The sequence below is a fragment of the Vombatus ursinus genome, unplaced genomic scaffold (assembly GCF_900497805.2).
Source record: "Vombatus ursinus unplaced genomic scaffold, bare-nosed wombat genome assembly UNPS02014158.1, whole genome shotgun sequence".
NCBI classification, from domain to species: Eukaryota; Metazoa; Chordata; class Mammalia; order Diprotodontia; family Vombatidae; genus Vombatus; species Vombatus ursinus.
The window spans coordinates 2540657-2568491 of NW_020953936.1; the positions used below are offsets into that span (position 1 = coordinate 2540657).

Genomic DNA, 27835 nt, shown 5'->3' on the forward strand with positions numbered 1-27835 from the left:
TTAGAAATCCTGAAATCAAAGGAGTGATTAATAAAACTGAAAGAAAATCATTGAACTAATAAATAAAACTAGGAGCTAGTTTTATAAAAACAACAACAATAAAATAGCTAAGGCATTGGTTAATTTCATTAAAAAAAAATAAACCAAATTGCTAGTATCAAAAATTTTTTCCCTCCTTCCCTTCCTCTCCCCCTCTCTTCAGCAAACCATTCCAAGGCTTACTTCCCATAATTCCTAATCATACATTAATTGCAACCAAATTACCTAGCATTTAAGCTCTTAACAAGAGAGTGACTAAAATATCTATACTTTCTTAACCATAAATTCCTTTGCTATGTATCCAACCAAGAGTCAATGACAAAAAGGTCCCATATATACCAAAATATTTATGGTAGCCCTTTTTTGTGTGGTAGCAACAACCCAGAAATAAAAGAGGATGTCCATCAATTGGAGAATGGTTAAAAAAATGTGGTATGTTCAGTAACAGAATTTTACAGAATTTTACAGAATTTTACTGTGCTGTAAGAAATGATGAATACAAAGAAGCATGGAAAGACATATAAACTGATGCAAAGTGAAGTAAACAGAACCAGGAAAATAATATACACTATGACTACAGAAATGAAAAACAGCTATGAAACAAAAGAAATTAAATGTAAAATTATGATGACCAAGCTCAGTCCCAAAGAAGAGATTTGATTAAATGTCACATCCTATCTCTTTGTAGAGGTAGGGACCCATAGGTATGGAACACAACATATGATATCAAAGTTTTTCAATATTTTGGTTTATTTTGCTGTACGTTTTCTTCTTTGTTGCAAGAGATATCTCTCTTAGAGGCTGGGGGGTGAATATACATAACATAAAAAAGGTATCAAAAACATTTTATAAATAAATTTTATTTTAAAAAATAAACAGATAAATGTCTTTACACCCTGGCCCCATCTTACTTTTTTTTCTTCTTCTATATATCAAGCTCCTCCCCTCCCTTTGTGATCTAGTCATGTTGGCCTCTGTGTTATTCTGCACACACAACACTCCATTTCCCATCTCTGTGGCTGTGTACTAGCCGTCCTCCATGCCTGGAATGCACTCCTTACTCACCTCCACATGGGAATCCTTAGTTTCCTTCAAGACTTATCACTTCAAATGATGCTACCTTCTATCAGGGGTCCACAAACTATAACCTGCAGGCCAAATCTAAAGGCCACCTATTTTTGTACATGGCCTGCAAGCTAAGAATGGATTTTACATTTTTAAATATAAAACTTTATTTTAAAAATATAAAGACCATTCTTAGCTCAGGAGCCATCCACTCAACTCAGGAATGATTAAAAAAAAAAAAGGCAGGTGATAGGCCAGATTTGGCCAGGGTAGCAGTCTGCTGCTCCCCTTTTACATGAATCCTTTCCTGATGCCCCTGTCTCCTAGTGCCCCACCCCTGCCATTATCACATTGTATATATTTTGTTTATAGTATGTATGCATGTTGTTAGTTCCATTAGAATATAAGCTTCTTGAGGGTAGGGACTTTTCACTATTGTCATTTTATCCACAGTGCTTGAAACAGTGCCTGGCATGTAGTAAGTGCTTAATAAATTCTTGTCAACTAATTATTACTATAGGCTATATTTGTATCCCCTTTTATTAAGGGGATTGTTCTGTGAAGTTTGGATTCAGTCAAAGGACTGCACTTGAGGACCTCGAGGGCCACAACAGGTTCCCCACCCTGACTATAGCTATTTATAAATGTTTACATACATGTATATACTTCAGAGTAGACAATACTGATCCATTTATGTCTCATAGTGAGGATGAAGACCATTTGCAGTTACAAAATTCTAAGAAACAAAACTATATTCTTATGTACATAGTTAGAAAGGACATAGAACTACAGAGACCAGACATTATGGAAAGCACTTGAGCAGTCAGTTTTGTTAGCTCTGTCACTGGAACTGTACTAGAAGCCTTTTCTGGCATGTTATATAACCTGTCAGATCATGTCCTTTGACGGTGCAGCAAATGAGAACCCAGGGCCACCTCCATGCTAGAATGAGGCATAGGAATAGAAGTTTTGTGGCCATTAGTTGCCTCACTTATAATAAAAACATTTACCTTCTTGGCCTCAATTAGCTCAAGAATAAAATGAGAAGACTAGACCAGATGTCTTTTAAGCACTTTTCCAGCTCTAAATCTATGATCCTATAATCCCAGATTCACCAGAGAACCAGTTTTCACTAGAGAACCAGATTATAGTTGCTTTAGTTACATCGCCCACATTGGCTCATTGTTGCCATCACCTTTTACATCGCTATTGTTGCTTATATTTTATTCTTTGATCCATTCATTATTCAGGATGTCATCACTTAGTTGCTGTTTAGATTCGTAGGTTTTGCTCTTATTCCCTGCATGAATCACTATTTTATTGAATAATTTTATTGAACAGCTAGATCTGTAAGAGATGTAGTCTTTCTGCCTTTTTAACATTGATTTATAATTTCTTGATGTCTTAGCACACTCTCTTTATATAATAGACCATGTTGTACCAAGAAATGTCATACTAAGTGAGAAAGGCTGTTGTTTGCTCTTTCTGTCCCTTATAGGTGGATGGTGATACAATAATAAGCTCAGGTGGGGGAAAGACTACAATTACAGCTAAGTGACGCAGTGAACAGAACACTGGCCTGGAGTCAGAAAGATCTGAGTTCAAATCCAGCCTCAGATACTTACTAGCGATATTACCCTGAGCAAGTCACTTAGCCTCTATTTGACTCAATTCCTTAACCATAAAATGGGGATTAAAAATAGCAGCAGCCTCCTAGTATTGTTGTGAGGATAAAATGAGATATTTGTAAAATGCTTTGCAAACTTTCAAGTGCTATATGTTGTTGTTCAGTTGTATCTAACTCTTTATGACCCTATTTGGGATTTTCTTGCCAAGGTACTGAAATGGTTTCCCATTTTCTTCTCCAGCTCATTTTAAAAATGAGGAAACTGAGGCAAATAGGGTTAAATGATTTGCCCAGTTTCACACAGCTAATATCTCAGACCAGATTTGAACTCAGGAAAATGAGTCTTCCTGACTCTAGGCCTGGTGCTCTATCCACTGCACCACCTAGCTGCCAATGCCGTATAAATGCTGGCTATTATTATTATAGACCCAGAGGAATGGCCACAGTGATGTGGAAGGGTCAATCCTGCTGCAAGAAGGCCCCTTCAGATTCCACTTACAATTTGTGCAGCTGTTTCCCAATCCTACGCCAAGCTTTCTGTCAAAACAGGTTAAGAAGCAGTGAGGACAGGAATTGCTTTTGCTTTTTCTTTTTGTAACCCTAAGACTTAGAATAGTATATGGCACATAGTAAATGCTTAATAAATGCTTATTGATTGATTGATTGATTCATGGTGCTGATAGTACTATTATGTATAGGACACTCAAACCTTCCCAGAGGTTGATATGGGAGAGTCTCAAAGAGGTGCTGATAGATTAGAGATGCAGCATCAGATGTCTCAGTAAGGCCTTATTATTGTAGCCTCACTTAATTCCAGAAGGTTGACAACACAGCCAGTGGGAAGATATCAATCAAATAGAATGGAAAAGCATTTATTAAGGGTGCACAGGCCGCAGTGAACCTGGAGCAGGCCTCAGAGGACTGAATCACGGGGCAGCTGTGCTGGTTTCCAGACTTCTCAACCCACAAATGCCAAAGACAACTCTGTGGCAAGACAGAAGCTCAGTCCCAGCCCCAGTCCCCTAGCGCGGCCTTGGGGTGGTGGCTGCCTCGGGAGCTTCTGGCACACAGACTGAGGGGGAATCGAGTTGCTAATCAGAGGGGGATTGCAGGGATCTCTTTGCTGGTGCAGGATTCTCTTGCTTTGCTCATGCTTAGATCTGGGTCACATTTCTGGGCGGTGGTCCTGGGGCCAGGAGGAGTGCTGGCTTGGTGGAGCTTGCAGTGGCTCTAGAGAGAAAATCCTCCTCACAGTTCTAAGACAGAAAAGAGTGCTTGTGGTCACTCATAAACCAGACTACAGGCCAGGAAAGGAGTAAACACCTCACTCTTGATCATAGCACCCTGGAAGAACTGAAAATTTACACGTCCCTAGAATTACCTCTGAAAACAGCTGCACAAACCCCTGAAGCTTGGGACAGTACATTCTCCACACTGGAAGCAGACCCCTAACTTAACAAAGAGTTTGTAACTCAAGTAATTGGCTAGGATCATGAGCAAGCAGCACAAAAAGATTCAGACCATATTATCTTACTTTGGTGACAAAAAAGATCAAAACACATAACCAGAAGAAGACAACAGAGTCAAAGCCCCTACATCCAAAGCCTCCAAGAAAAATGTGAATTGATCCCAGGCCATGGAAGAGCTCGAAAAGGATTTTGAGAAGCAAGTAAAAGAAGTAGAGGAAAAAGTGAGAGTGATGCAAGAATATCATGAAAAACAAGTCAACAGCTTGCTAAAGGAGACCCCAAAAAATACCGAAGAAAATAACACCTTAAAAAATAGCCTAACCCAAATGGCAAAAGAGGTCCAAAAAGCCAATGAAGAGAAGAATGCCTGAAAAAGCAAAATTGGCCAAATGGAAAAGGAAGTCCAAAAACTTACTGAAGAAAATAATTCCTTGAAAATTAGAATGGAGCAATTGGAAGCTAGTGACTTTATGAGAAATCAAGACATTGTAAAACAAATCCAAAAGAATGAACAATTAGAAAACAATGTGAAATATCTAATTGGAAAAACAACTGACCTGGAAAATAGATCCAGGAGAGAGAATTTAACAATTATTGGACTATCTGAAAGCCATGAACAAAAAAGCCTAGACATCATCTCTCAAGAAATTATCAAGGAAAACTGCCCTGATATTTTGGAACCAGAGGGCAAAATAGAAATTGAAAGAATCCACCAATCACCTTCTGAAAGAGATCCCCAAAGGAAAACTCCTAGGAATATTGTAGCCAAATTCCAGAGTTCACAGGTCAAGGAGAAAATATTACAAGCAGCCAGAAAGAAACAATTCAAGTATTGTGGAAACACAATCAGGATAATACAAGACTTAGCTGCTTCTTCATTAAGGGACCGCAGGGCATGGAATACAATATTCCAGAGGGCAAAGGAGATAGGATTACAACCAAGAATCACCTCCCCAGCAAAACTGAGTATAATTCTTCAGGGGAAGAAATAGTCATTCAGTGAAATAGAGGACTTTCAAGCATTCTTGATGAAAAGACCAGAGCTGAATAGAAAATTTGACTTTCAGATACAAGACTCAAGAGAAACATGAAGAGGTAAACAGGAAAAGAGAAATCATAAGAGACTTATTCAGGTTGAACTGTTTACATTCCTGCATGGAAAGATGATATTTGTAACTCATCAATCTTTTGTCAGTATTAGAGTAGTTGGAGGGAAAAAAATATATGTATGTGTAGATAGATAGAGGGCACAGGGTGAGTTGAAGATGAAGGGGTGATATCTGGAGAATAAAATTAAGGGGTGAGAGAGCATTATATTGGGAGAAGGAGAAAGGGAGAGGTAGAATGGGGTAAATTATCTCACATAAAACAGAGAAGAAAAGGCTTTTACAGTGGAGGGGAAGTGGGGGAAAGTGAGAGGGAATGAGTGAATCTTATCCTCATTGGATTTGGCTTATGGAGGGAACAACATACACACTCAGTTAGGTATGGAAATCTATCTTACCCTACAGGAAAAAAGGGAGAGAAGGGGACAAGAGAGCAGGAGGATGATAGAGGGGAGGACAGATTGGGGGAGGGAGTAATCAGAAGTAAACACTTCTAAGGAGGGACAGTGTCAAAAGATAGAATAGAATAAATAGAGGGGCGGGATAGGATGAAGGGAAATATACTTAGTTTTTCACAACATGACTATTATGGAAGTGTTTTGCATATCTGCACATATATAACCTATATTTAGTTGCTTGCCTTCTCAATGAGGGTGGGTGAGGAGGGAGGAAGGGAGAAAAGTTGGAACCCAAAGGTTTAAAAACAAAAGTTAAAAAAAATCATTTTCACATGCAACTGGGAAATAAGATGTACAGGAAATGGGGTATAGAAATCTATCCTGCCCTAAAGGAAAATTGAAGAGGAAGGGGATTAGAGAAGGGAGTGAGAGATAGAAGGGAGGGCAGAATTAGGAGAAAAGGTATTCAGAATGCATGCCATCTTGGGGTGGGAGGAGAGACGAGATGGGGAGAAAATTTGGAACTCAAAGTCTTGTGGAAGTGAATGCTGAAAACTGAAAAAAAATTAATTAATTTTTAAAAAAAAGTTGAACAACCCAAATTTGTAGCCAAAGCAAGTGACAGTTTAAAAATAGCATTTGAGCTACTGTGTATAACTAGGCATTCTAAACACTTGGAAGGGGGCAGAGGAAGAAGTGAACAACATTGCACTTTTCCAGTACTGTAAACATATAGAAATGCAATTCTTGTTCTGGAGGATAAAATCTACTTGAAATGGACACCATAAAAAAAGAATGGAAGCTCACCGAGGTCAGGGGCTGTCTTTTGTATTTGTATCCCCCAAACGTGGCAGAGTTTTCAGCACGTAACAATCACTTAATGAATGCCCTTTCATTCAAATTTATATCCTGGGATTACTGGTAGAGTTTGACCCATAAGGAGACTAAAGTATTACGTTACCTTTTGATTTTTCAACTGTAAACTGCTATAGAGACATAGAAGATATACCTGAAAGTAATAAGTAAAGTATTTAGTCAACCTGTTAGGTGTGAGGAATTCAACATCATAGTACCTGATTCTTCCAGACAAAGATGTATTTTAATACATTAAGAATACATACATATATATGTATATGTACTTAAATTGGCCCAGTTTTTTAGTCCCAGATGAGTAGAGATCAGTATTTTTTAAAATGCAATGTTGCAGGATCCTGAAGTGTCCTGAAGTTCTGTATGATTTACTTCAATTCAATAATAAGCATTTAATAGGTGCCAGGCACTATGCTAGAAATGGAAATATAAAAACAAAAACAGTTCCTGCCCTTATGGTTCCATGAGAACATTTCAGTGCTAGCAGTATTATTTGGGTAATTGGGATGGGGGGGAGAAGGCATGAAAATAGGCCTAATTCAATTTTGCTGCAAAATTTCCTTTGTACTCTTTTATTTTAAAAAATATGCTATATCCATCATGCATTCAAACAAAAATAGTGTTCTGTAGCTAAATTAATTGAGAGAATTCTTAAATAGTTGATCCTGAAGGACCCCTCCAATTATGTAGTTCCATGATTAAAGTTCTCCATCCTCACCTGGACAGCTTTTAGAATATTGTGATTAATCATAATTTTTCGACATGGCACTTTTCACAACAATCCATAACTATTAATTTTGTTAACTAGAATCCCTCTAGGCAGCTAGGTGGCACAGTGGATAAAGTGCTAGGCCTGGAGTCAGGAAGAGTCATTTTCCTGAGTTCAAATCCAGCTTCAGACACTTGCTAGCTGTGTGACTGGGCAAGTCACTTAACCTTCTTGCCTCAGTTTCCTCATCTGTAAAATGAGCTGGAGAAGGAAATGGCAAACTACTCTAGCATCTGTGCCAAGAAAATGCTAAAAGAGGTCATGAAGAGTCAGACATGACTGAAAAATGACTAAACAACCCAACAACACTAACAAAGAATCCCTCTACATAGTACCATCCAATCCATCCTCCAATTCTACACTTTTGTACTTTCTGCCCCCAATGCCTAAAATACACTCCTTCCTCACCTCTCACTTTTCTAATACCTGGTTTCATTTAAGAGTCAGTTTAAACACTGCTTTTTCATGAAATCTTTCCTGGTTCCCCCCAACTCTAAGGTGCCCCCCTCCCAAAACTATCTTGTTCTCATTTTCTATACATTCATTTGTGTACATGTTTTCAGCTTCATTAAAATAAATCCCATGAGGTCAGGGATTATTTCACTATTGTCTTTGTATCACCAGCACTTAGAACAGTGCTTGATAAACGCTCTGATTGATCGAAAGCTTTGTCAGCAGAGTAAAAGCTCTGCCAGGTTCTATGTACTGGAAAGGATGAGGATGGTCCCAGGAACCAACTAAGAGAGTTTTCTAAGATTGATCTAATTATAGAGAGACACATTACCACTCAATAGCCTGACCACCTAGTGATGAAGTTTGTTTTGTTTTGTTTTTGGCCATGGCAGCAAAGAAAAATAAGAAATGGTCATTAGTCCTGATAACCCATCCTGCTACTACATGATGGTGACAAAATGGTGAGAAAAGAGGTAGAGGAAGCTAAGTATCAAGAGTTTTTAGAGTATCAATACTAAAGCTCAGTATTTTTATGTAACTTTGTCTACTCTTACTCTAAATGCAAGATCTGTATACAATGACCAAAAAGTAGACATATAGCTGGAGGAGCTAAGTTATATCCATCTTGATATTGTTGCTACAAATGAAACCAGAAGAAAGGAAGTTGTAAAATGTTAAGGATGGATCACAGGTACTCTTTGGGGAGGCAAAAAAAAAGGAGTTGGCAAAGGGGATTTTATTGTACACTCAGTCAAATAGAAACATTATTTCATGGGATATTTGATCATATATATTACAATTATATATTGATCAATAATGTATTGTAACAATAAGTATTTACAAAAAGGACACCATGAATATAATGATGACATACACACCATTAGTCACTGAGGACAAAGAGGTAAAAAGTTCTATGAAGAACTTTATGAGATCCTCCAAATTAAATTAACATATGCTCTGATATTTTGTGATTTCATTGCATAGGTGAAAAAAGATGAAGATGGAGACAATAAGAGATATAAAGAGATATAATACATGTGTAGATGTAGTTATTGATAGATGTAGATAAGAAAGCATAGTACAGGAATGAGAAAACACAAAGACATAGATCATATAGGAGCCTCATGCCTCTATATCATGAACACTGTTTTTGATAAAAGAATTAATAGATGCCAGACATGGCAAGCACAAGATAATACAGCAACACATGAAATAGATTTCAACAGATAACAAAGGACTTCTGATTGATGTAGGAATTATCCCTGAGTTGTCTGTGTACAGTTAGATCATCAATTTATTGGAGCTAAGAATGTGATTTTTTAAAAAAAAAGAGAAGAAAAATAGTGAAAAAAACATATGGAAGACAATTGAAACAGCCTTGAGCTATTTAAAAAATCAATTGACCTTAAAATATGGGAAAATGACAACAGAAATGGCATTGATACTAACTACAGTAATTTTATACAGAAGTTTAAAATTACACAGATTAGAGGCAACAAAGAGTAGACCAAAAGAGCCCAGAAATTGCCTTAACCAGCCATCTGATTTATTTGTCCCAGGGACAGAGATGCTGTCAAAGGGAACACCAAAATCTTAGTAGGAGGCTAATGAATGATTACAGATAGCATCATTTAAAGCATAGAGATGTAGTGGAGGAGGAAACCAGTTTAAAGAAAGCTTACTAAAATATCCAACTAAGCAACACCCTGGCAAGGGCATTTAAGGATGAAAATTGAAGAAAGACTATAGAGTAAAAATAGAAAATATTTGCAAAAATCATTATAAGAAACTGTTTTCTTTATCAAGTATAGTGTAATCACATTTGAACCATACCACTACAATCCTAGACTACAATCCTCTTGTAGAAGACGTGAATATGGTACTAAAGGGAACAAAAATTAAAAAAAATAATTGGATTGGAGAAAATTATTTATTTTTTATTTAAATGGCATTTTATTTTTTCCCCAATTTCATATTAAGAAAAGTTTTTAGGATTCTTTCATTTTTATAAGATTGTGAGTTACCCATTTTTCTCCCTCACTCCCTCCCTTCTGAAAAACGGTAGGCAATTTGATATAGTTTATACATGTGCTATCACGTAAAACACATTTCCATATTTGTCACAGACGTGGAAGAAGAAATAGATCAAAAGGAAATAAAACCATGAGAAAGAATAAAGTAAGCAAAAAAATCACGCTTCAATCTGCATTCTGAGTCCATCAGTTCTTTATCTGGATATAGATAGCATTTTCTTTTGTGAGTATTTTATACTTGCAGTCATTGTATCGCTGAGAAGAGCTGAGTCATTCATAATTGATCACTACACAATGTTGCTGACAGTGTGTATAATGTTTTCTTGTTTCTGCTCATTTTACTTTGTATCAGTTTGTGCAAGTCTTTCCAGGTTTTTCTGAAATCTGCCTGTTCATCATTTCTTACTGCACAATAGGATTCCATTACATTAATATGCCACAATTTGTTCAGCCATTCCACAGTTGATGGGCATCTCTTCAATTTCCAATATTTTGCCACCACAAAAGGTAGCATATATAAATATTTTTGCAATATAGATCCTTTTCCCTTTTTTATGATCTCTTTGGTACACAGACCTAGTAGGGGTATTGCTGGATCAAAGGGTTTGCACAGTTCAGTTGTCCTTTGGATGTAGTTATAATTGCTCTCCAGAGTGGTTGGATCAGTTCACAACTCCACCAACAGTGCATTAGTGTCCCAATTTTCCACATCCTTTCCAACATTTATCATTTTCCTTTTTTTTTTTGCCATATTAGCCAATCTGATGGTGTGAGGTGGTATTTCAGAGTTGCTTTAATTTGCATTTCTGTTATCAAAAGTGATTTAGAGCACTTCTTCATATGCCTATAGATATCTTTGATTTCTTCATCTGAAAACTGCCTCTTCATATCCTTTGAACATTGTATTTTCATAAATGTGACTCGGTTCTCCATATATTTGAGAAATGAGGACTTTATCAGAGACACTTGTTGTACAGATTATTCGCCAGTTTTCTGCTTTCCTTCTAATCTTGGTTGCATTGGTTTTGTTTGTACAACAGTTTTTCATTTTAATATGATCAAAATTATTTATTCTACATTTCATAATGCTCTCTATCTCTTGTTTGGTCACAGATTCTTCACCTCCCCATAGATCTGACATGTAGACTATTCCTTGCTCTTCTAATTTTATTGTTTCATTGTCTATGGTACCTTTTAGCAAGATGTAGTTTGCTTTCTTATCTCTTTTAATTAGGTATATTTTTGCTTTTACTTTGTCTAAGATCAAGATTGCTTCCCTTGCTTTTTTTCACTTTAGCTGAAGCATAATAGATTCTGCTCCAGCCTCTTAGCTTTACTCTGTGTGTGTCTCTCTCTGCTTCAAGTGTGTTTCTTATAAGCAACATATTATGGGATTCTGGTTTTTTATCTCTGCTTCTGTTTTATAAGAGAGTTCATTACATTCACATTTATGATTACTACCTGAGTATTTCCCTCCATCCTGTTCTTCCTTCTGTTTGTCCTCTCTCTCCTTTCACTCTTTCTCACTTCATCAGTATTTTGCTTCTGTCTACTACTTCCCCTGATCTGCCCTCCCTTATGTCAGTCTCCCCTCCTCCTTTTACTTAATCTCCTCCCCTCCTACTTCCCTGTTGGGTAAGATAGATTTCTATATTCAACTGATTATTCATATTATTCCCTCTTTCAGCTAATACTGATGAGAGTAAGGTTCGAACAATGCCCATTGCCCACCCACCCATTTTCCCCTCCACTGTAATAGGTCTTTCTTACCTCTTCATGTAAGATAATTCACCCCATTCTATCCCTCCCTTTTTTCTGCACCCATTTTACTCCTCTTTCTCATCTCTTAATTTTTTTGTGTGATTCTTTTAAATTCACCTTATACCCATATCCTCTATGTATATTCCTTCTATTTGTACTGTTAGTGATGCAATTTTTAAGAGTTACACGTATCATCTTCCCATATACGGATGTAAACAGTTAGCTCTATTGAATCCCTTATATTTTCTTTTCCCTTTTTACTTGTTTATGCCTCTCTTGAGTTTTGATATTGGAGGTCAAATTTTTGGTTTCATTCTGGTCTTCTTATGAGGGCTTGAAATCCTTCTGTTTCTTTGAATGACCATTTTTTCCTTGATGTATTATGCTTAATTTTGCCAGGTAAGTGATACTTGGTTGTAATACTAGCTCCTTTGCCTTCTGGAATATCATGTTCCATGACTTCTCATCCTTTAATGTTGTAGCTGTTAAGTCCTGTGTGATCCTGATTATGGTTTCCTGATATTTGAATTGTTTCTTTCCGGCCATTTGTAGTATTTTTTTCTTGACCTAATAGTTCTGAAATATATAAGGTTCCTTGTGATTTTTATTTTGGGATCTCTTTCCTGAGGTAATCGGTTAATTCTTTTGATGCCTATTTTGCCCTCTGGTTCCAGGACATCAGGGCAATTTTCCTTGATAATTTCTTCAAAGATGCTGTCTAGGTCCTCCTTTTGATTATGGTTTTCAGGTAGTCCAGTGATTTTGATATTGTCTCTCCTGGATCTGTTTTCTAGGTCAGTTGTTTTTTCCATGAGGTATTTTACATTTTCTTTCATTTTTTCATTCTTTTGAATTTGTTTGATTGATTCATGATGTCTCAGAGTCATTAGCTTCCACTTGTTCAATTCTAACTTTTAAGGTATTGCTTTCCTTGATTAGCTTTTGTACTTTCTTTTCTATTTGACTAATTGTACTCTTTAAGGAGTTGTTTTCTTCAGTAGACTTTTGTATCTCTTTTTCTATTTGGCCAATTCTACTTTTTAAGGAGTTTTCCAGGCTGTTGACTCTTTTTTCATAATTCTCTTGCATCACTCTCATTTCTTTTCCCGATTTTTCTTCTCTCTCTCTTATATGATTTTTAAGCTCCTTTTTGAGCACTTCCATGAGATCTTTCTGGGCTTGAGACCACTTCCCATTTTTCTTTGGGTTTTTGCCCATAGGTGTTTTGACACTGTTGTTGTCGTCTTCTGAGTTTGTACCTTGGTCTTCCCTGTCACCGTAATAACTTTCTATAGTCAGATTCTTTTTTCACTGTTTTTCACTCATTCTCCCCCCTGTCCCCCCCACATATACTTTTTTGGGGGGGACTTTTTCCTTTCTTTTAAATTTGAGCTCTTCTCCCAGGGTGGAATGGGTATTGTCTCAGGCTTCTTGTGCTAGTGGTTGCAAGCCCTGGCTTTTTACCTGGTGCTGCACTGATGTTGCCATGAGGCCCCCAGGGGACCCTTATGTCTAGTGCTGTGCTGTGGGGGTGGGGGTTGACTGTTACCGCTGGAGGCCATAGGGTTCTGGTACCTGGTGCTGAGTTGAGGTCCTAGTTGTGGTGTCTGGTACGTACTAAGGCCAGTGGAGTGTTTTCTGCATTTCCCAGTGGCTACACTGAAGCACACGTGGCTAGGCCTCTGCCTGTTTGCCCAGGGCTTCACTGAAGTGTGGAGGGGCTGGTATTGGCTAGCATGATTAGCCTAAGCCTGTTTGTATGCCCCAAAATGGCATACAATCTGATATAGGCTCTACATATACATTCATAGTAAGCATATTTTCCCATTAGCCGTGATGTAAAGAACAATTAGAACTAATGGGAGGAACCACGAGAATGAAGCAATAAAACAAAACAACAAAGGAAAAGGAGAGCAAATAGTATGCTTTCATCTGCATTCAGACTCAATATTTCTTTCTCTGGTTATGGATAGCAATTTCCATCATGAGTCTTTTGGAGTTGTCTTAAATTCTCGTGTTGCTGTGAAGAGCCAAGTCTATTAAAATCAGTCATCGCACAGTGTGGCTATTACTGTGTACAATCTTCTTCTCCTGGTTCTGGGATTTTTTTTTTATTTGCAAGGCAATGGGGTGAAGTGACTTGCCCAGGGTCACACAGCTAGTAAGTGTCAAGTATCTGAGGCCAGATTTGAACTCAGGTCTTCCTGAATCCAGGGCCAATGCTCTAATTACTGCGCCATCTAGCTGCCCCTGCTCGTTTCATTCTGCATCAGTTCATGTAAGGTCCATCTTTTTCAATACCAACATCCTACTGACTATGGGACTATGACACTGACAGGGACTATGGCTGTCTCCAAAATGAATGTCACACAGATGACAAAAGGGTTCATAGTGGATATGTGCAGACTGTCACATGTAACTAATCAAGAACCCCAAAGAAGAATAGTAACGAAAGGAAATATATGATACAAAGAGGACACGGGCTTGTCACAGGGTGAGAGAAAAGGAAATAAGCAGGTGGGCAGCCAGAGAAATCTACTGGTGACGTGACCCTGAAGTGTCAGGAGAAAGTGAAAAAGGTCTCTGGGACAGTGGGTAGACCATCTGTGACAAACTTATGGGAGGAGATGGACAAAAGTAATACAAGATGGATAGGCCTGGATAAGTTATAATCAAAATTGTTTGAGGAGGCTTTGGAATAGATGAGATCACAGATCCATTTCCGTATCTGAGTAGTTGAAATCAATCTGCCACACTTAGTTCAGGAGTCCCTAATTTTCAGACATATCAACACCTGCACATAAGGCATTCTCAGGAGGATCATTTTCTCAGGCAGCTTCTCTAAGGTCACAAAGGAACATTGATTTCCACTGAATGCCTGAATGTCATGCATACGTATGTGTGTATATTAAATATATGCATATATGTGTATGTGTGTGTGTACATATATATATATATGTACACACACACATTCATACACACACCCTTTTTTTACCTTGATAGATGGCTTTTGGAGAGTATTTTCCCCTCCACTGTGTCCAGCTCCATGCAGGTCAAGTGATTATTACCATTATATGAAAACTCTTAGTTTTAGATTCTAGTACAGTCGAGATAACTGGTCAACTCTCGTGATAGTGCTCTAAATGACTTGCTGAGAAACTAGCTTACTTCATATGTCATAAATAAACTACTCTAGGCAAGTTACTTTGCCCATCTGAGTTTGTTTCTTCATCTCTAAAAATGGTCATAATAAAGACTGCTCTACTTCATAATTATTATGATGATCACATGAGATAATTTATATGAAGCAATTTATAAGCCACAAAGTGATACATACATAAATGTCAAATCTTATTATTCCAGTCTCACTTAGCCAAAGTATTCTCTTCAATAAACATTTATGATCTTGACAAAGTTCCAAACTTTACCTCCTATCTATCTATTAATGGGAATTATATAACTAGAGACCAGTGCACCTCACCAACTCCCAAAGGTTTAATGATCATCCTATGATGACTCCCAGATCTATGCATTATTTATTGCTTACCTACCTTCTGAGCTCCAATCCTGTTTTCACCAACTGCCTAATGGACATTCCAAACTGATTATTCTACAGGCACCACAACATGCCTTAAAACAGAACTCATTATCCTTTCCCCAGAACCCAGCACTTCTGAACTTTCTTATTTCCTCTGTGGGTGCTACCATCTTTGCATAGGCTGCATCTCTTTCCTCCTCTCCAGCTGCACTGCCACAACCCTAATTCAGGCCTTCAACACTTCTCACCTGTACTATTGCAGGAGCATCCTAATTCAACTCATAGCTTTCAGTCTCTCCTCTCTCCAATCTTCCACATATTTGCCAAAATGATTTTCCTAAAGCAGAGTCTAACCATGTCACTTCTCAATTCAGTAAATTCTAGTGGCTTCTTCCTATGACCCATAGTATCAAATAGAAACTCCTTTGTCTGGTATTTAAAACCCTTCACTCCTTGGCTCCAGCCTACCTTTCCAGACTTATTATGTTACTCCCTTCAGACACTCAGCATTTCGGGTAGGTTATCCTCCTTACGATTCCTCACCTACACCATAGCATGCCTGTCTGCCTTTTCGCTGGCAGTCCCTCCAGCCTGGAATGCCCTCACTACTTATTTACACCCCTTAGAATCTCCAGTAGCACTCAGTTCCACCACCTCCCTGAACATTAGGCCTTTCTTAATTTCCCTCCCAGTTGCAACTAACACCCCCCCCACATTATGTTATGCCTATCCTGCGTAGACTTATTTATATATATACAGCATGTTGTCTCCTACAGTTGAACACACACACACACACACACCCCAGCCTAGTTTCCCTTAACCTTTCTCATTTCACTTACTTTTCTACCAACATTTACTCAGAAATGCTATTCCCACACCAACTTTTGCCATACCACATGAACGACAGTATAAATCGCTTTAGTTAGCAATGTAGATGGAGAAGACCATTTTGTCAGGTAGAACTTAGTAAGAGCAGATTGACCACCCGACTGACCAGATCCTTACAGGAAAGGAAAGAAGGAAGAAGGGATCATGAATCCTAATGAAATCCCTCTTGACCTTATTATCCTTCCTTTTTTCTTCTCTCCCTGTCCCCACAGCATTGCAACTAATAAACAATTGGTAAGTGGATGAACTTGTAGCTTATAATCCATCTGTTTACCTACATTAAATTGAAATAGCCCTATTCTCCAGAGGGCTGTTTGTAAAGCAAGAATCGTTTAGAAATCTTTTAAATTTCCAATTTTTTATACAGTAATACAATAATTCAGCTAGGCCTATGAAGAAGGTTATATAAACTATCAAGATAAATTAATGTTTTTTTTAAACATATGCTGAAAAATTAGAAAAGCTATGAAGCTTGTGACAACTAATATAACCCCTTTCAAGTCACTGACTCTTTCCTAATTCTGCCACCCACCTCATAGCCTTCATTGGCCACAGGACTTGAAATTCCTCTGGTGATTGTTTATTTGCTTCACATCTGCCAATGATAAAGGCTCACTTCCCACTCACCCCTCCCCCCCAAAGTGTTTATATATGATGAGAAAGCCAAAGTAGCTTTTGGGGCTGTATTCTCAGAGTGTCACTAGGTAAGTGGGGAGAATGAGAGATGCTGTGCCGAATGGTTTAGCCCTTTAATTCAGTGGGGATGTTCCCCCCTCCACAGGAATACTACTCTCTTTTTCCAACATCCTTGGCTATAAGAGCTGTGTGTGGCTATCCTAAAATGGCTGGGTAGAGAACCTTTAAGGTTATTTGAAATGGCGTGTTTACTGTTCAGTGAAGGGTTTTTATTGTGTGCCCAAGCAAAGACTAGAACCAGAGTGAAGCTGAAATTCAGAATATAAGAAATGGGTGAAGAACTAACCAGGGGTGGCAGCTGATTGCATTTTAGGGCTTGGAAGTTGATGGCACTTTAGAGCATCTGGTCTCATTCCCTTAATCTATAGATGAGGAAAAATTAAGGCCCAAAGAGTTAAGTTACTTACTAAAAAGTCTTTTTAAAAAAAGTTAAGCCAGGATTTAAACTTGAAAGTAAGATGCTATTTCTCAGGACCATTTGCATCTTCAGATCACAAGGAGATAGCACTAATATATAAACTCATGTTAACATTTTTTGTATTGCTATTTTAGGCAAGGTAGAAGAATTCTTGGACTTGGAGTGGGGAAAGGTTTCCTCGTACCCTTCTAAGTCCATATGAACTTTCCCTCTTTTCTTCCTCTGGCTTTCAAATAACCTAATAATGTTATACATATGTGTGAATGCAGTATAAAAGGGCTGGGGAAATATTGGCAAGGAGGAACAAGGCTCAAAGGATATGGGATCAGTAACTCTTATTATAACCTTCTTAGATACTGGCAGATTTCTTTCCCACATCCATCTTTTCAGCCAGCACCCAAAAGTTTGGATCATTTGTTCACACTTTTGGATAGCTTGGATAATTTGCTTGTTCTTCAAATGTTAATTTCACTTGGTCCTCAATGATCCTGTGTGCTACATAGTACAAATATTTATCCCCCATCTTATAGATAAAGAAACAAATTTGTTCTGCAGTCATTTTTCAGTCATGTCTGACTCTGTGACCCCTTTTGGGGTTTCTTGGCAAAGATACTGGAGTGGCTTGTCATTTCCTTCTTCAGCTCATTTTACAGATGAGGAAACTGAGGCAAACAGGGCTAGGTGACTTGCTCAGGGTCACACAGGTATTAAGTATCTGAGGCCAGATTTGAACTTGGGTCTTTCTGAGTCCGGGCCTGTTGCTGTATCCACTGCAACGCCTAGAAACAAACTAAGTTGTTAAAAGTACCTGCCCAACGTTACAGCTGTGGCTGAACTCAAACCCAGGTAATCTATCTCCTAATCAGGTGTTCTTTCCATTATAATACATGGCCACATGTCTGCTAAGATGGAATTCCCTGGAATACTTCTATCCAATATAATGTAAAATCTCTTTGAGATTCATGTAATTAGTCATACTTTCCTTTTAGATTAGAATGGGAAGAGAAAAATGCCCAGAAAAATTTAGTCATGTCACTACTACTGGCACAAAGGCTTGCATGGACCATATATCTACTATTGCCAAAAAGACTCTCCATCTTGCAGAAACCAGAACGAGCCCATCACAGATGGAGAAGACTATTTCTGATATACTTAATGATGCAAAACAGATTGTGGTGAGGCTCAATGACAAAAGTAAGTGAAAATTACTTTGATTGGAAGTGACCCTGATGCACTTTAGTAGCGTCTTAAAAGAGGAAATAGTCCTGGTTGCTGGCATGTTTTAAATTGACCAAGTAAAATAGTAGTCTATTTAATGGTTAAAACTTGAATTTAGATTTGACAACATTTGCCTACTGATTCAAGCAAAACTCCCTCTTGTTGGCCAGGAATGAAGTGACATTAAAATATCATACTCTGTAACTTTAGAATATCATCTCTGATGCAGAATTAGTTGAGAGCTCTGATCACTTCCAAAGTTGGGCCGCCAAAACAGTTCTTGGATTGTTGGAAACCAAAGTCTTTTCCCCCTACCCCCAGGTTGATATAGCCCTGTTGCCCAGGAATATGGTAGAAATAATCTCTAAGTAAAGCCCTAGGTAATAGAAATATGTTATAATAAAATAAAATTGTCAGATATCCTTTTGTTGGCAATATTGGCGTAGTGTTGTTTCCAAGAAGATGATTATGATCTACAAAGTTCTGATGTTACCACGAGCATCTGAAGTGGGGCTTTAAGACCTTTTATTATGTTTGTAGTCAGCCTAAGGCTGGAGAGTAGACCATAGTATTTGGATCTGGATTTGAGCCCAATTCTTTTGACTCCAAATTCAATGTCCTTTGTATCATGGCATGCTATCTTAGAATACGTATTTGTATTTGTGCCAATTAGTAGAAAGAGCAGATGCCTTAAAGAATAGCATTGAGCTGAAATCCTAAATATGGAGTTATTCCTGTAAATCACCTAAACAGGTTAGAATTATTAAACATCTTAATGGTAAACATTTTAGAGTAATCAACCTCTGAATTCAATGTAGTCATTTCTTGTGAAACAGAAATTTCCCTTGAATTTTTATTTATTTATTTATTTATTTATTTTAGGCAGAAGGAAAAATTAGAGGTGGTAGTTTAATTGCTCTTGGCCCAAAGACTTGTCATTGCTGGTACTAGTTTACATTATTGGCAGCTATACCTATCAATACCTTCTAGTTTTTAACTAATAATGCTTTTATTTTAAGCTTCAAGTGAGCCTATCAGCAAAGAGAGAATGAGCAGACCACAGGTACCACAGGTACCACAGGAGGCAATTTTTACTAATAGTCTGAGCTCATTCTGATTCTACTATAAGAACAATCCTGTCCTGGGTCTAATGTTTCAAAAATGTCTTAATTTATAGCATCCTATTAGGACTTGGTAATGAGTTTATTACAAGAAGTAAGTAAGTAGAAAGCCTAGGTGCATTGAATACAGTCCATAGTGACTTTTTTATAATCTTTGCAGTGCATGTAGCCCTTCTAAACTTTTTAAATCATTTCCTTTTTAAATTCATGGCTGAATTCAAGAGATTGTGGTCATAGGTAACCCTAGTAGACTGAAGAAGAGTTCTACACAAATTTCTTTTTTTTTTTTAAATTAAGTATTTGAAGAGGAACCAATTTGAGTATATTAGTGGTATCTACACTAATCAAAGGTGGAAAACCGAAGACAGCAGAGTAAAGAGCCTGTGAGAAGATTATATAAAAAAGAATAGATAAATAACAAAGCTAACAGATAAAAACAATAAACTTGGTATAAAATCTAGAGAGTGAGCCACTATCAACAGAGGAAACATTTGATTAATTAAAAAGAAACCTTATCAGCAAGGTAAATCTGGGTAATGTAAGCAAAATATCAAGTTTTCTTCATCTATTACAAAGGAAAGTCCATACCCTCTCCTCAGTAGTAACTGACTACAACATTCAAATCAGTTTTGGGGAGGGGCAGAGAAAGGAATGGAATTAGCATTTATTAAGCACCAACTATGTGCCAGGTGTTTTACAAATAATACCTCATTTGATCCTCACAAACCTGTGAGGTAGGTGCTATTTTTTTTCCATCCTCATTTTACAGTTGAGGAAACCGAGGCAGGCAGAGGTTATGACTTGCCCAGAATCACAAATTCAGTTAATATCTGAGGTAAGATTTGGGCTCCAGTCTTCTGACTCCAGGCCTAGAGCCCCCCAGCTGCATCTATAAGGAAGGTAATAAAGTACAAGCAAAGGCAACATCAAGATCATGGGAAGGACCAGGTAGCTTCTTTCCATCAAAGATGGGAGGATTCCTTCAAAAGGACTGTAGTGCCTTGCCCTTGCCCCTTTATCAGCTTCATACATCAGGACATACTCAAACCCCATTGCTACAAGGAGTTGTCACAAGAAACTTAGTGAGCCTTGAACCCTAAGCTGCCACCCTTATGTGGAGCCTCCTGAACTCCCCCAAATCCCAAACCTATTTTTCTTTCTCCCCCTGAATACCATGTTTCTTTACCACTGCTACCAAACCCATGTTTTCATAATTACAGGTTTCCCTTGGTTTCTGTCCTTTTTGGCTAGCATCTAACTACTCCCATACTTAGTTTAACTTGAACTTTTGTTTGTTTGTCTATAATTGAATTCTTATCTAGTTTTCTTCTCTCAGAACCATATATGCCTCTACTCCTTCATTCTCTAAATTGGTAGTTCGAAAGAAATTCCCCTTCCAACTTTTTTTTTTGTCACTTAACCTTGAGCCTTCATGTTAACAAACATTAAAATACAAACAAAATGCACATGTGAACACAAATTCTAGTGTTAGATAAGAGGGGACCCTGAAATTACTAGAAGAAACTTGAAATGGCTAAATATTTATAAGGTAAACTAGATCCTTTTCTTGTCTCCCTTGTCTAATTAAAGCTCAAAAAAAAGTTAACATAAGTGCCTACTATATAGAAAGATCACTGCCAGAAATATGAAGATGGAAACATTTCCTGACCTCTATTCAGGATCTTGTTCAGCACTTTTCAATTCCTATAAATTCTAGGAAGGCCTTTCTAACCTTTAAGATATATTAGATTTCCCCACATAGTTATGGTCACAAGCATCAGGAAAGTTGAGATAATGAAACAGGTAATCTAGTAGATCCAAAAATGTAGTTTGGTTGAAACACAGTATGTAGTAGTACATATCTGGGGATACGAAAAAGCTAAATAGCAGAATGGTACCAAAACAAAGCATGTTAAAAGCCTAAGACATTATAAATTTTTGTTACTCTTTCTAGGAACTACATTTATCTAAAGAGATCATATTTGACAAAGTTCAACTATCCAAAGAAACAGGTTCATTAATGAATGCCAGTAGTGGTGACTCAAGCAAGGAAGATGCCACAAGCATCAGTGCTGTTTCCACAAGATCTGTGTCTGATGGGCAGAAAATATTGTCTGAAATTCAAGAGGAGAAACAAACACTAGAAGAATTAAAACTTCATATGGACGAATCCCTCCCAATCTTACCTGATGTGGGTCAGTAACTGTCAAGCTAGATATAACTCCTCTAGTCTTCCCCTTTATTCAGTTTTGCATTTGAATGTAAAATAGTCTGGCTAATTCCTGATTAGAGTGCTCCTGATGTACCCTATGACTCAGTCATCTAATTTCCTTTAAATATAAAGCTTCCTTTAAATAAAAATATAAATACTAATCACTTGCATATAAGTTTATCTTTAAGAGTACAACAGTCTTATAGCGGTCACATATGCATCCTTGAATAAGAATCTGATGCTGATTTGATTCTAGTGCCAATGCCTTGGTTTAAGGAAAACTGGATGTCCTCGTGGATTTGGTCATGTAGCTTTCCTCATAACAGAAGCAAAGGGAATGTCCTATGGATTGTCAAGGTCCCTAAGATGGACTCACTATTGGTCCTTAACCCCTCTTAATTCTATTGTACCTTCCCTTTGTTAATTATGTCCTATTTACCCTGCATATAGCTTACTTTGCATATATTTGCATGCTGTCTCCCCCACTAGATGGTAAGATCCATGAGGGGAGGGACTATGTCTTGCTGCCTCTTGTACCCCCAGCCCTTAATACAGTGCCTGGCACGTAGTAGGTACTTAGTAAACGTCTATTAATTTAAGTGTTATTCTAGTAGAATTAATGCTTTTTTAAAAATTCAATATAGCTAATATCCAAGAATCTTCAGAGGAAGACAGAGATTATTTTAGAGATGAGTCTTCAAGAGGCGAAGACTATTTCACGTCATTAGCTTCTCTGCCGAGCAACCTCCAGGCAAAGAAGAATGTTCTGGAAAATATCAGAGGTGCCAAGAACAACATCAGAAAACTCTCATACCAGCTCTATGAAGCAATTGAATTGGTAGGATTTTCTATGCTCTAAACTACTTCTGAACCCAACCAGTTCCTTCCTAACAGACTCCAAGTAGGAAGGGACCTCAGAGGCCATCTAGCATAAAAAGTCACGTAGAGCCGTCTATTCCCTCTCTATACAGCAATCATTTGACAAGCAGTCACCCAACTTCTGTTTAATGCCCTAGTAAAGAAGAATTCATTCATTAATTTCTCTAGGCAGCCCATTATCAGGGTACTTTCAATATCGGTAAGTTGTCCCCAGTCGCTCCCTACACAAAATTCCCTTATGTGTAACCTAAATCTACCTTTGGCTATATGTTTGCCTCTATGTTCCCCACCCTCCCTCATTCCTCCTCCTAGGAGCAATGGAAAAACAAACAAAAAACTCTAACCTCGTGTTCACCTTAGCTCATTGAAGTACTTGAAGATAGCTATCGTATTATCACCCTGCCTTAAAGTCTTCCTTTCTCTAGACTAAACATTGTCTGTTCATCTGACATGATCTCAAGGCCTCTCAATATTCTGACTGTTCCTTTGCTCTCTACTACATCTCAATGATGTTCTTAAAATATAATGCTCAGAACTGATCATGTTAGAAACATTAAGCTCTGGTCAGAGTTTATGCCCTACACTGGGGACATTGCCTTTCGATGCTGCCCAAGATTGTATAAGCTTTGATGGATATTGACCTTATTCGTTAAGCCCCACTGCTAGGTCTTTACCTTGCTAGAAGCAGCAAGGTAGACCAGGAGGTGTAAGGGTGGTTGTGTATGTGGGTGATGGAGGAATGTTAAAGTGGTAGAAGCAAGCTTACTTCTAGATTCCACTTAGCCATGTAGCCATTCTGTTATGGCGATTATCTTTTTATGGCGTGTATAAGAATATGGCCTCCAGGGAAGGAATTATAAACTTCTGACTCCTTGATTAAATCCAGCATACTTCAACTCTGATGAACACCATCATAAGGCAGACCTGTATCTTCAAACTTCAAACTTTGTTCCACCAGACTTGTCAAAGCAAGGATCGGCAGAATTACCATAAGGCCCTATTTAATCTGTGGATCGACTGGAGTAGGAGCTTGTCCAAAAATGTGGATGATACACAGGTATCGGACTTACAGACACATGGAACATTAATGTCAAACTGGTGTGTTTTGGATATCAGGTAGCCTCATGAATATTTGTTTAGTTTTGCTCCTATGTATTAGAAATGTCCCATTGCCTCAAGCTTCAAGGAGCATTCAACTAGGAGTACTTTACTATATAAACATTGGAGGATGGTGAGAAATTACAAGTGGGGGATGAGGAAAGGTCTACATAGGAGAATAATACAAGAACTAAACCTTAAAGTCAAGCAGGGATTTTCATGACATAGGGATAAAAGTATGTCCTAGGCATATAAGTGATCTATTTTATTTGAAAGTAGGAATCCCAAGTTTGGGGGAACAGAAAGTAGGGAGCTTGGCTGGAACTGAATATATTAAAGGGGAAAGGGAAAGTAAAATATACCTAGAAAAGTAAATAGAAAATGAATTGTAAAAAATCCTGGAGGTGAGAGGAAACCATGCAAAGTTCCCGAGTAAGGGTATGATAGGCTTCTGCTTTAGGAAGATTACTTTGGTTTCATTGTGGAAAATGATCAGAGAAAAAGATAGATGACAGGCCAGGAATCTAAATGAGAGGCTCTAATGATGGTCTGGATAAGGCCACAAGGGTCTGAACCAGGATGGGAGCCATATGAGTAGAAAGAAGAGAAAAGGTGGAAGATGTGGAATTGATAAGACTGTACAACTGAATATGGAGGTGGGAGGGGGGAGAATGAGGAAGCAGGGATAATAGCAAGCTTGAAAACTGAGGGTAACTAGAAGAATGGTGCTGGCTACTAGGTAAGGCCTGAAGCCAATGTATTTTTAATGGAGGTAATGAGAATAGGGTAAGATGAACTGGTAGACAATATGGTATGTTCCTAACAGATTAAACATGTTAAAAGCCCTTATCTTCAGGAAGTCTTGGATTATAGTACCTTTTAAAAGGATATTCTATAAAACTCGAGAGCTTAAGACACCTGTATAGACCATGGGTCTGACTTACTATCCTAATTAGGGTCAATTGGGTCCAACAAATCATAGACTAAGAAAAGAAAATGGCACCATGCTCTTAGAGTTCAAGGTAAACTCATAATTCTGAGACCTCAACACTCTTAATAGCACTTTAGCTGCCAATTACTTGTGCATTAGCTATCCTAGCTGACTTTGGATCCTTCAGAATCTCTAGTGAACTTTCTATCTGAAATATCAATAGACAATAGTGTATCTTTGTAGGCATACCTATGATTTACTTGATGGGTATTCATGGCTTCTGTAGCCTTCATAGGTACTCAGTGTAGTATGTGAAAATAAAATAGCAAAAATATAAAAAAAGAAATTTTAAGATGAATTGGGGAAGATTTTGTGGAGGATAGAGATTTCTACTAGACCTGAAAAAGGTAAATTAAGGGTAAAAGGGGAAAGAAAGTTATCCTCAGCATAGTGATTTGAAAGGTACTGAGATTTTTCAGTATCATCCGGGCAGCTGGATTATGACTTCTAATCTGGTGGGAGCTATTTTGTAACTTGGTGTCAGAAAGTTAGCTTTTAAAATGTGCCTCTGGAGGAAGATTGTCTTGCCTTCTCGCCTTTTGGGGGATGACAGGGGAAACTAGGGAGAATATCAGGTTGGAAATAAGGAAAAGGATTCTAGGGATAAGACTATCAAGGCTCTTGGGAAACTTGTCAGGTATTTTGTTTTTGTCTCCTGTTCTACTGTGTAAGAAGCTGTATCTAAGTGACCACTCCTTTTTTTATTTTTAATTAATTTATTTTGACTTATCAACAATCACTTCCATATGCTTTTGAGTTTAAAATTTTTTCTCCCCCTCCCTCCCCAAGTCTGCGCACAATCTGATATAGGCGTGACCACTCCTTAATATGCAGAAGAAATAAGTATAAAAATCAACCTTAGTCTGGTGTAGCTAGGTGACAATGGTCATATGAATCTGGACTCTAGAAAGTCCAGGGTATTTGAAGGAAGCAGAGACTGGGGTAAGACTGAGGCAACTAATCTTACTTGGGGAGGAGGAAGATGAGCTAGAGCTCCAGGGATGACAAACGACAAGTAACTAGATAGAAGGAGTGAACTACAAAAGACAGACTGCTTGCTGAGTTGTAGTTGTTGCAGCAGAAAGAACAAAGAAGTAATATCCCAGGTCTTCCTGACCCTGTATTGGGTGTTTGAGAGGAGGAGCAGTCAGCCTTGGAGTAGGCATCAAGGTATGTAGCTTCAGGAGAAAGCTAGATTTCATGAATTACCAGAACATGCCAAAGGAATATAAGGAAAAAGACCTAGAATCAAAAGGTCATAGATAAGAGCTGAAAGGAGTCTTGGAGGCATCCCTTTTTCCTAGCAAAGGAAGAAACAAGGGACTTAGGAAGTTTGAACTTTCCAAGCTCCAAGAGGAGCCAGGATTGAAACTTGGGTCTTGTGACTCCCAAGTTATGTGATCTTCCTCCAAAACTATAAAAAAGACCCCCAGGAGGAACAGCGGAAGATGGGGACAGATAAACTTAGAACTGAGTTTATTATAGAGGTATCCCAGATATAAATCATCTTTGCTGATCCTGCACAAGCAGATTCCCCAGGCCAGGTGGCTCATATGAGAGAGGCAGGAAGAAAATGCCTCAAGAGAAGGGCCTAACCTCCACAGGACCCTCGGAAACAGCCCAAAGCAAATGAGGAAGATAGCAAACAGGTGGCTGGTACTAGGAGGGGGGGAGTAGGAAGTCAACATCTGGGGCCTGGTACTCATAACATCATGCTAGTTCTAGCTACAGATCAGAACAGTACATTAAGATGCCTGAGAGGGGCAGCTAGGTGGCACAGTGGATAGAGCACTTGCCCTGGAGTCAAGACCCAAGTTCAAATCTGCCCTCAGACATTAGCTATGTGACCCTGGTCAAGACCAATTGCCTCCTCTCCCTACCCCCCCACCAAAAAAAAGATTTGGCCTTGCTGTAAAGGAAAGACTGGAATAAGAAAATAATAAGAAAAAATCAGTTGTGGGGAGGATGCTGTATTGAAATAGTCTAGCTGACAAAGTACTGAAGCGGGAAAGTAGAGAGATCCTTTCAGTCAATAGACCTTGACAACTGATATTTTTTTCTTGATGTAATTCCCACCCCCTATCCAAAGATGACTTTTGAACCTAAGTGATTAGAAGAAGATGGTACTATTAACTATTAACAGGAAAGGGTAGCCTAAGGAAGTTTTTATAATTGGCAAAAACTTTAGAATTCATCTAATTTATTTTGCAGATGAGGATTGAAATACAAATACAAATACAAAGCATCTTCCCCATAGTCCCATAGGGAGTAAGTAAGGGAGAGTAGGAGTTTGAATGGAGTCTTAACTCCCAATCCAGGATTTAAAAAAAAAATGTTAGCTATTTCCCATTGCCTACTGGTTATTTATGTAATATACGTGTGTGTGTGTGTGTGTGTGTGTATATATGTATATATATACATATATATGTATGTATGTATAATCTAAATCTACACAAAAGCAATCAAAGAAGAGGTGATAGAAGGCTAAGGACATTAATAATTAGACCTTTTTCAGGAATCTAGAATTTCTTCTAGAATGAGCAGCAACTGCATACTTACTAAGCTCTTTCTGTCCTCCCTTTTTCTTGCAGCTCCTGGAAGCCCTGACTCTGGATTTGTTCCGTAGCATTTCCCTGAAATTACACTTGGCCTTCATGGACCTCATGCCTAAAGTCCAAGGTCTCCCAAGCAGCCTACAAGACAAACTCCAACAGGCCTGTTATGACATACAGGAGCTCCATATCACCTTTTCCCTATGTGGTGGGTTTGAAGATCTAGACAAGCATTATCTGACCCAGAGCCAGTTTAAGTTGACTCAAGCCCAGGGAAGCATAGAAAAATTGTATTGTTTCTTAGAAGATAGTATTCCTTCTAGTTGGATTGTAGGACCCCTTTCCTCCTCTGAATATCCCTTATCAGAGGTGGTGAAACTCCCTGAACAAAAATCATCTTGAATTGTGTTATGGAATTGGGCTATTTCCAAATTCCTGCCAAGCAGTCTTGTGCTAGTTTATAGTTAATAGCTATAAATACTTTTCAGATTATGATAATAAAGTTGCATTGAAAATTAATTTATTCAGCCTTTGTGGGTTATTTAAATGCAAAACAGGAGATCACAGATCATAGATTTGGGGCAGCTGGTGATAGCATGCAGGGCCTGGAGTCAGGAAGACCCAAATTCACATA

At 38.1% G+C, this 27835-nt stretch overlaps 1 protein-coding gene across 1 annotated transcript; it reads left to right on the top strand.

The window, feature by feature from the left end:
* The first annotated feature begins 18188 nt into the window (after positions 1-18188).
* LOC114040858 (perilipin-3-like) lies at positions 18189-27603 on the top strand. The gene is made up of 6 exons (XM_027859064.1): positions 18189-18324; positions 19368-19432; positions 21445-21664; positions 22326-22519; positions 23519-23617; positions 27241-27603. Exons 1-6 carry the CDS (start codon positions 18189-18191, stop codon positions 27601-27603), a joined length of 1077 nt encoding a protein of 358 aa, XP_027714865.1.
* The last annotated feature ends 232 nt before the right edge of the window (positions 27604-27835 follow it).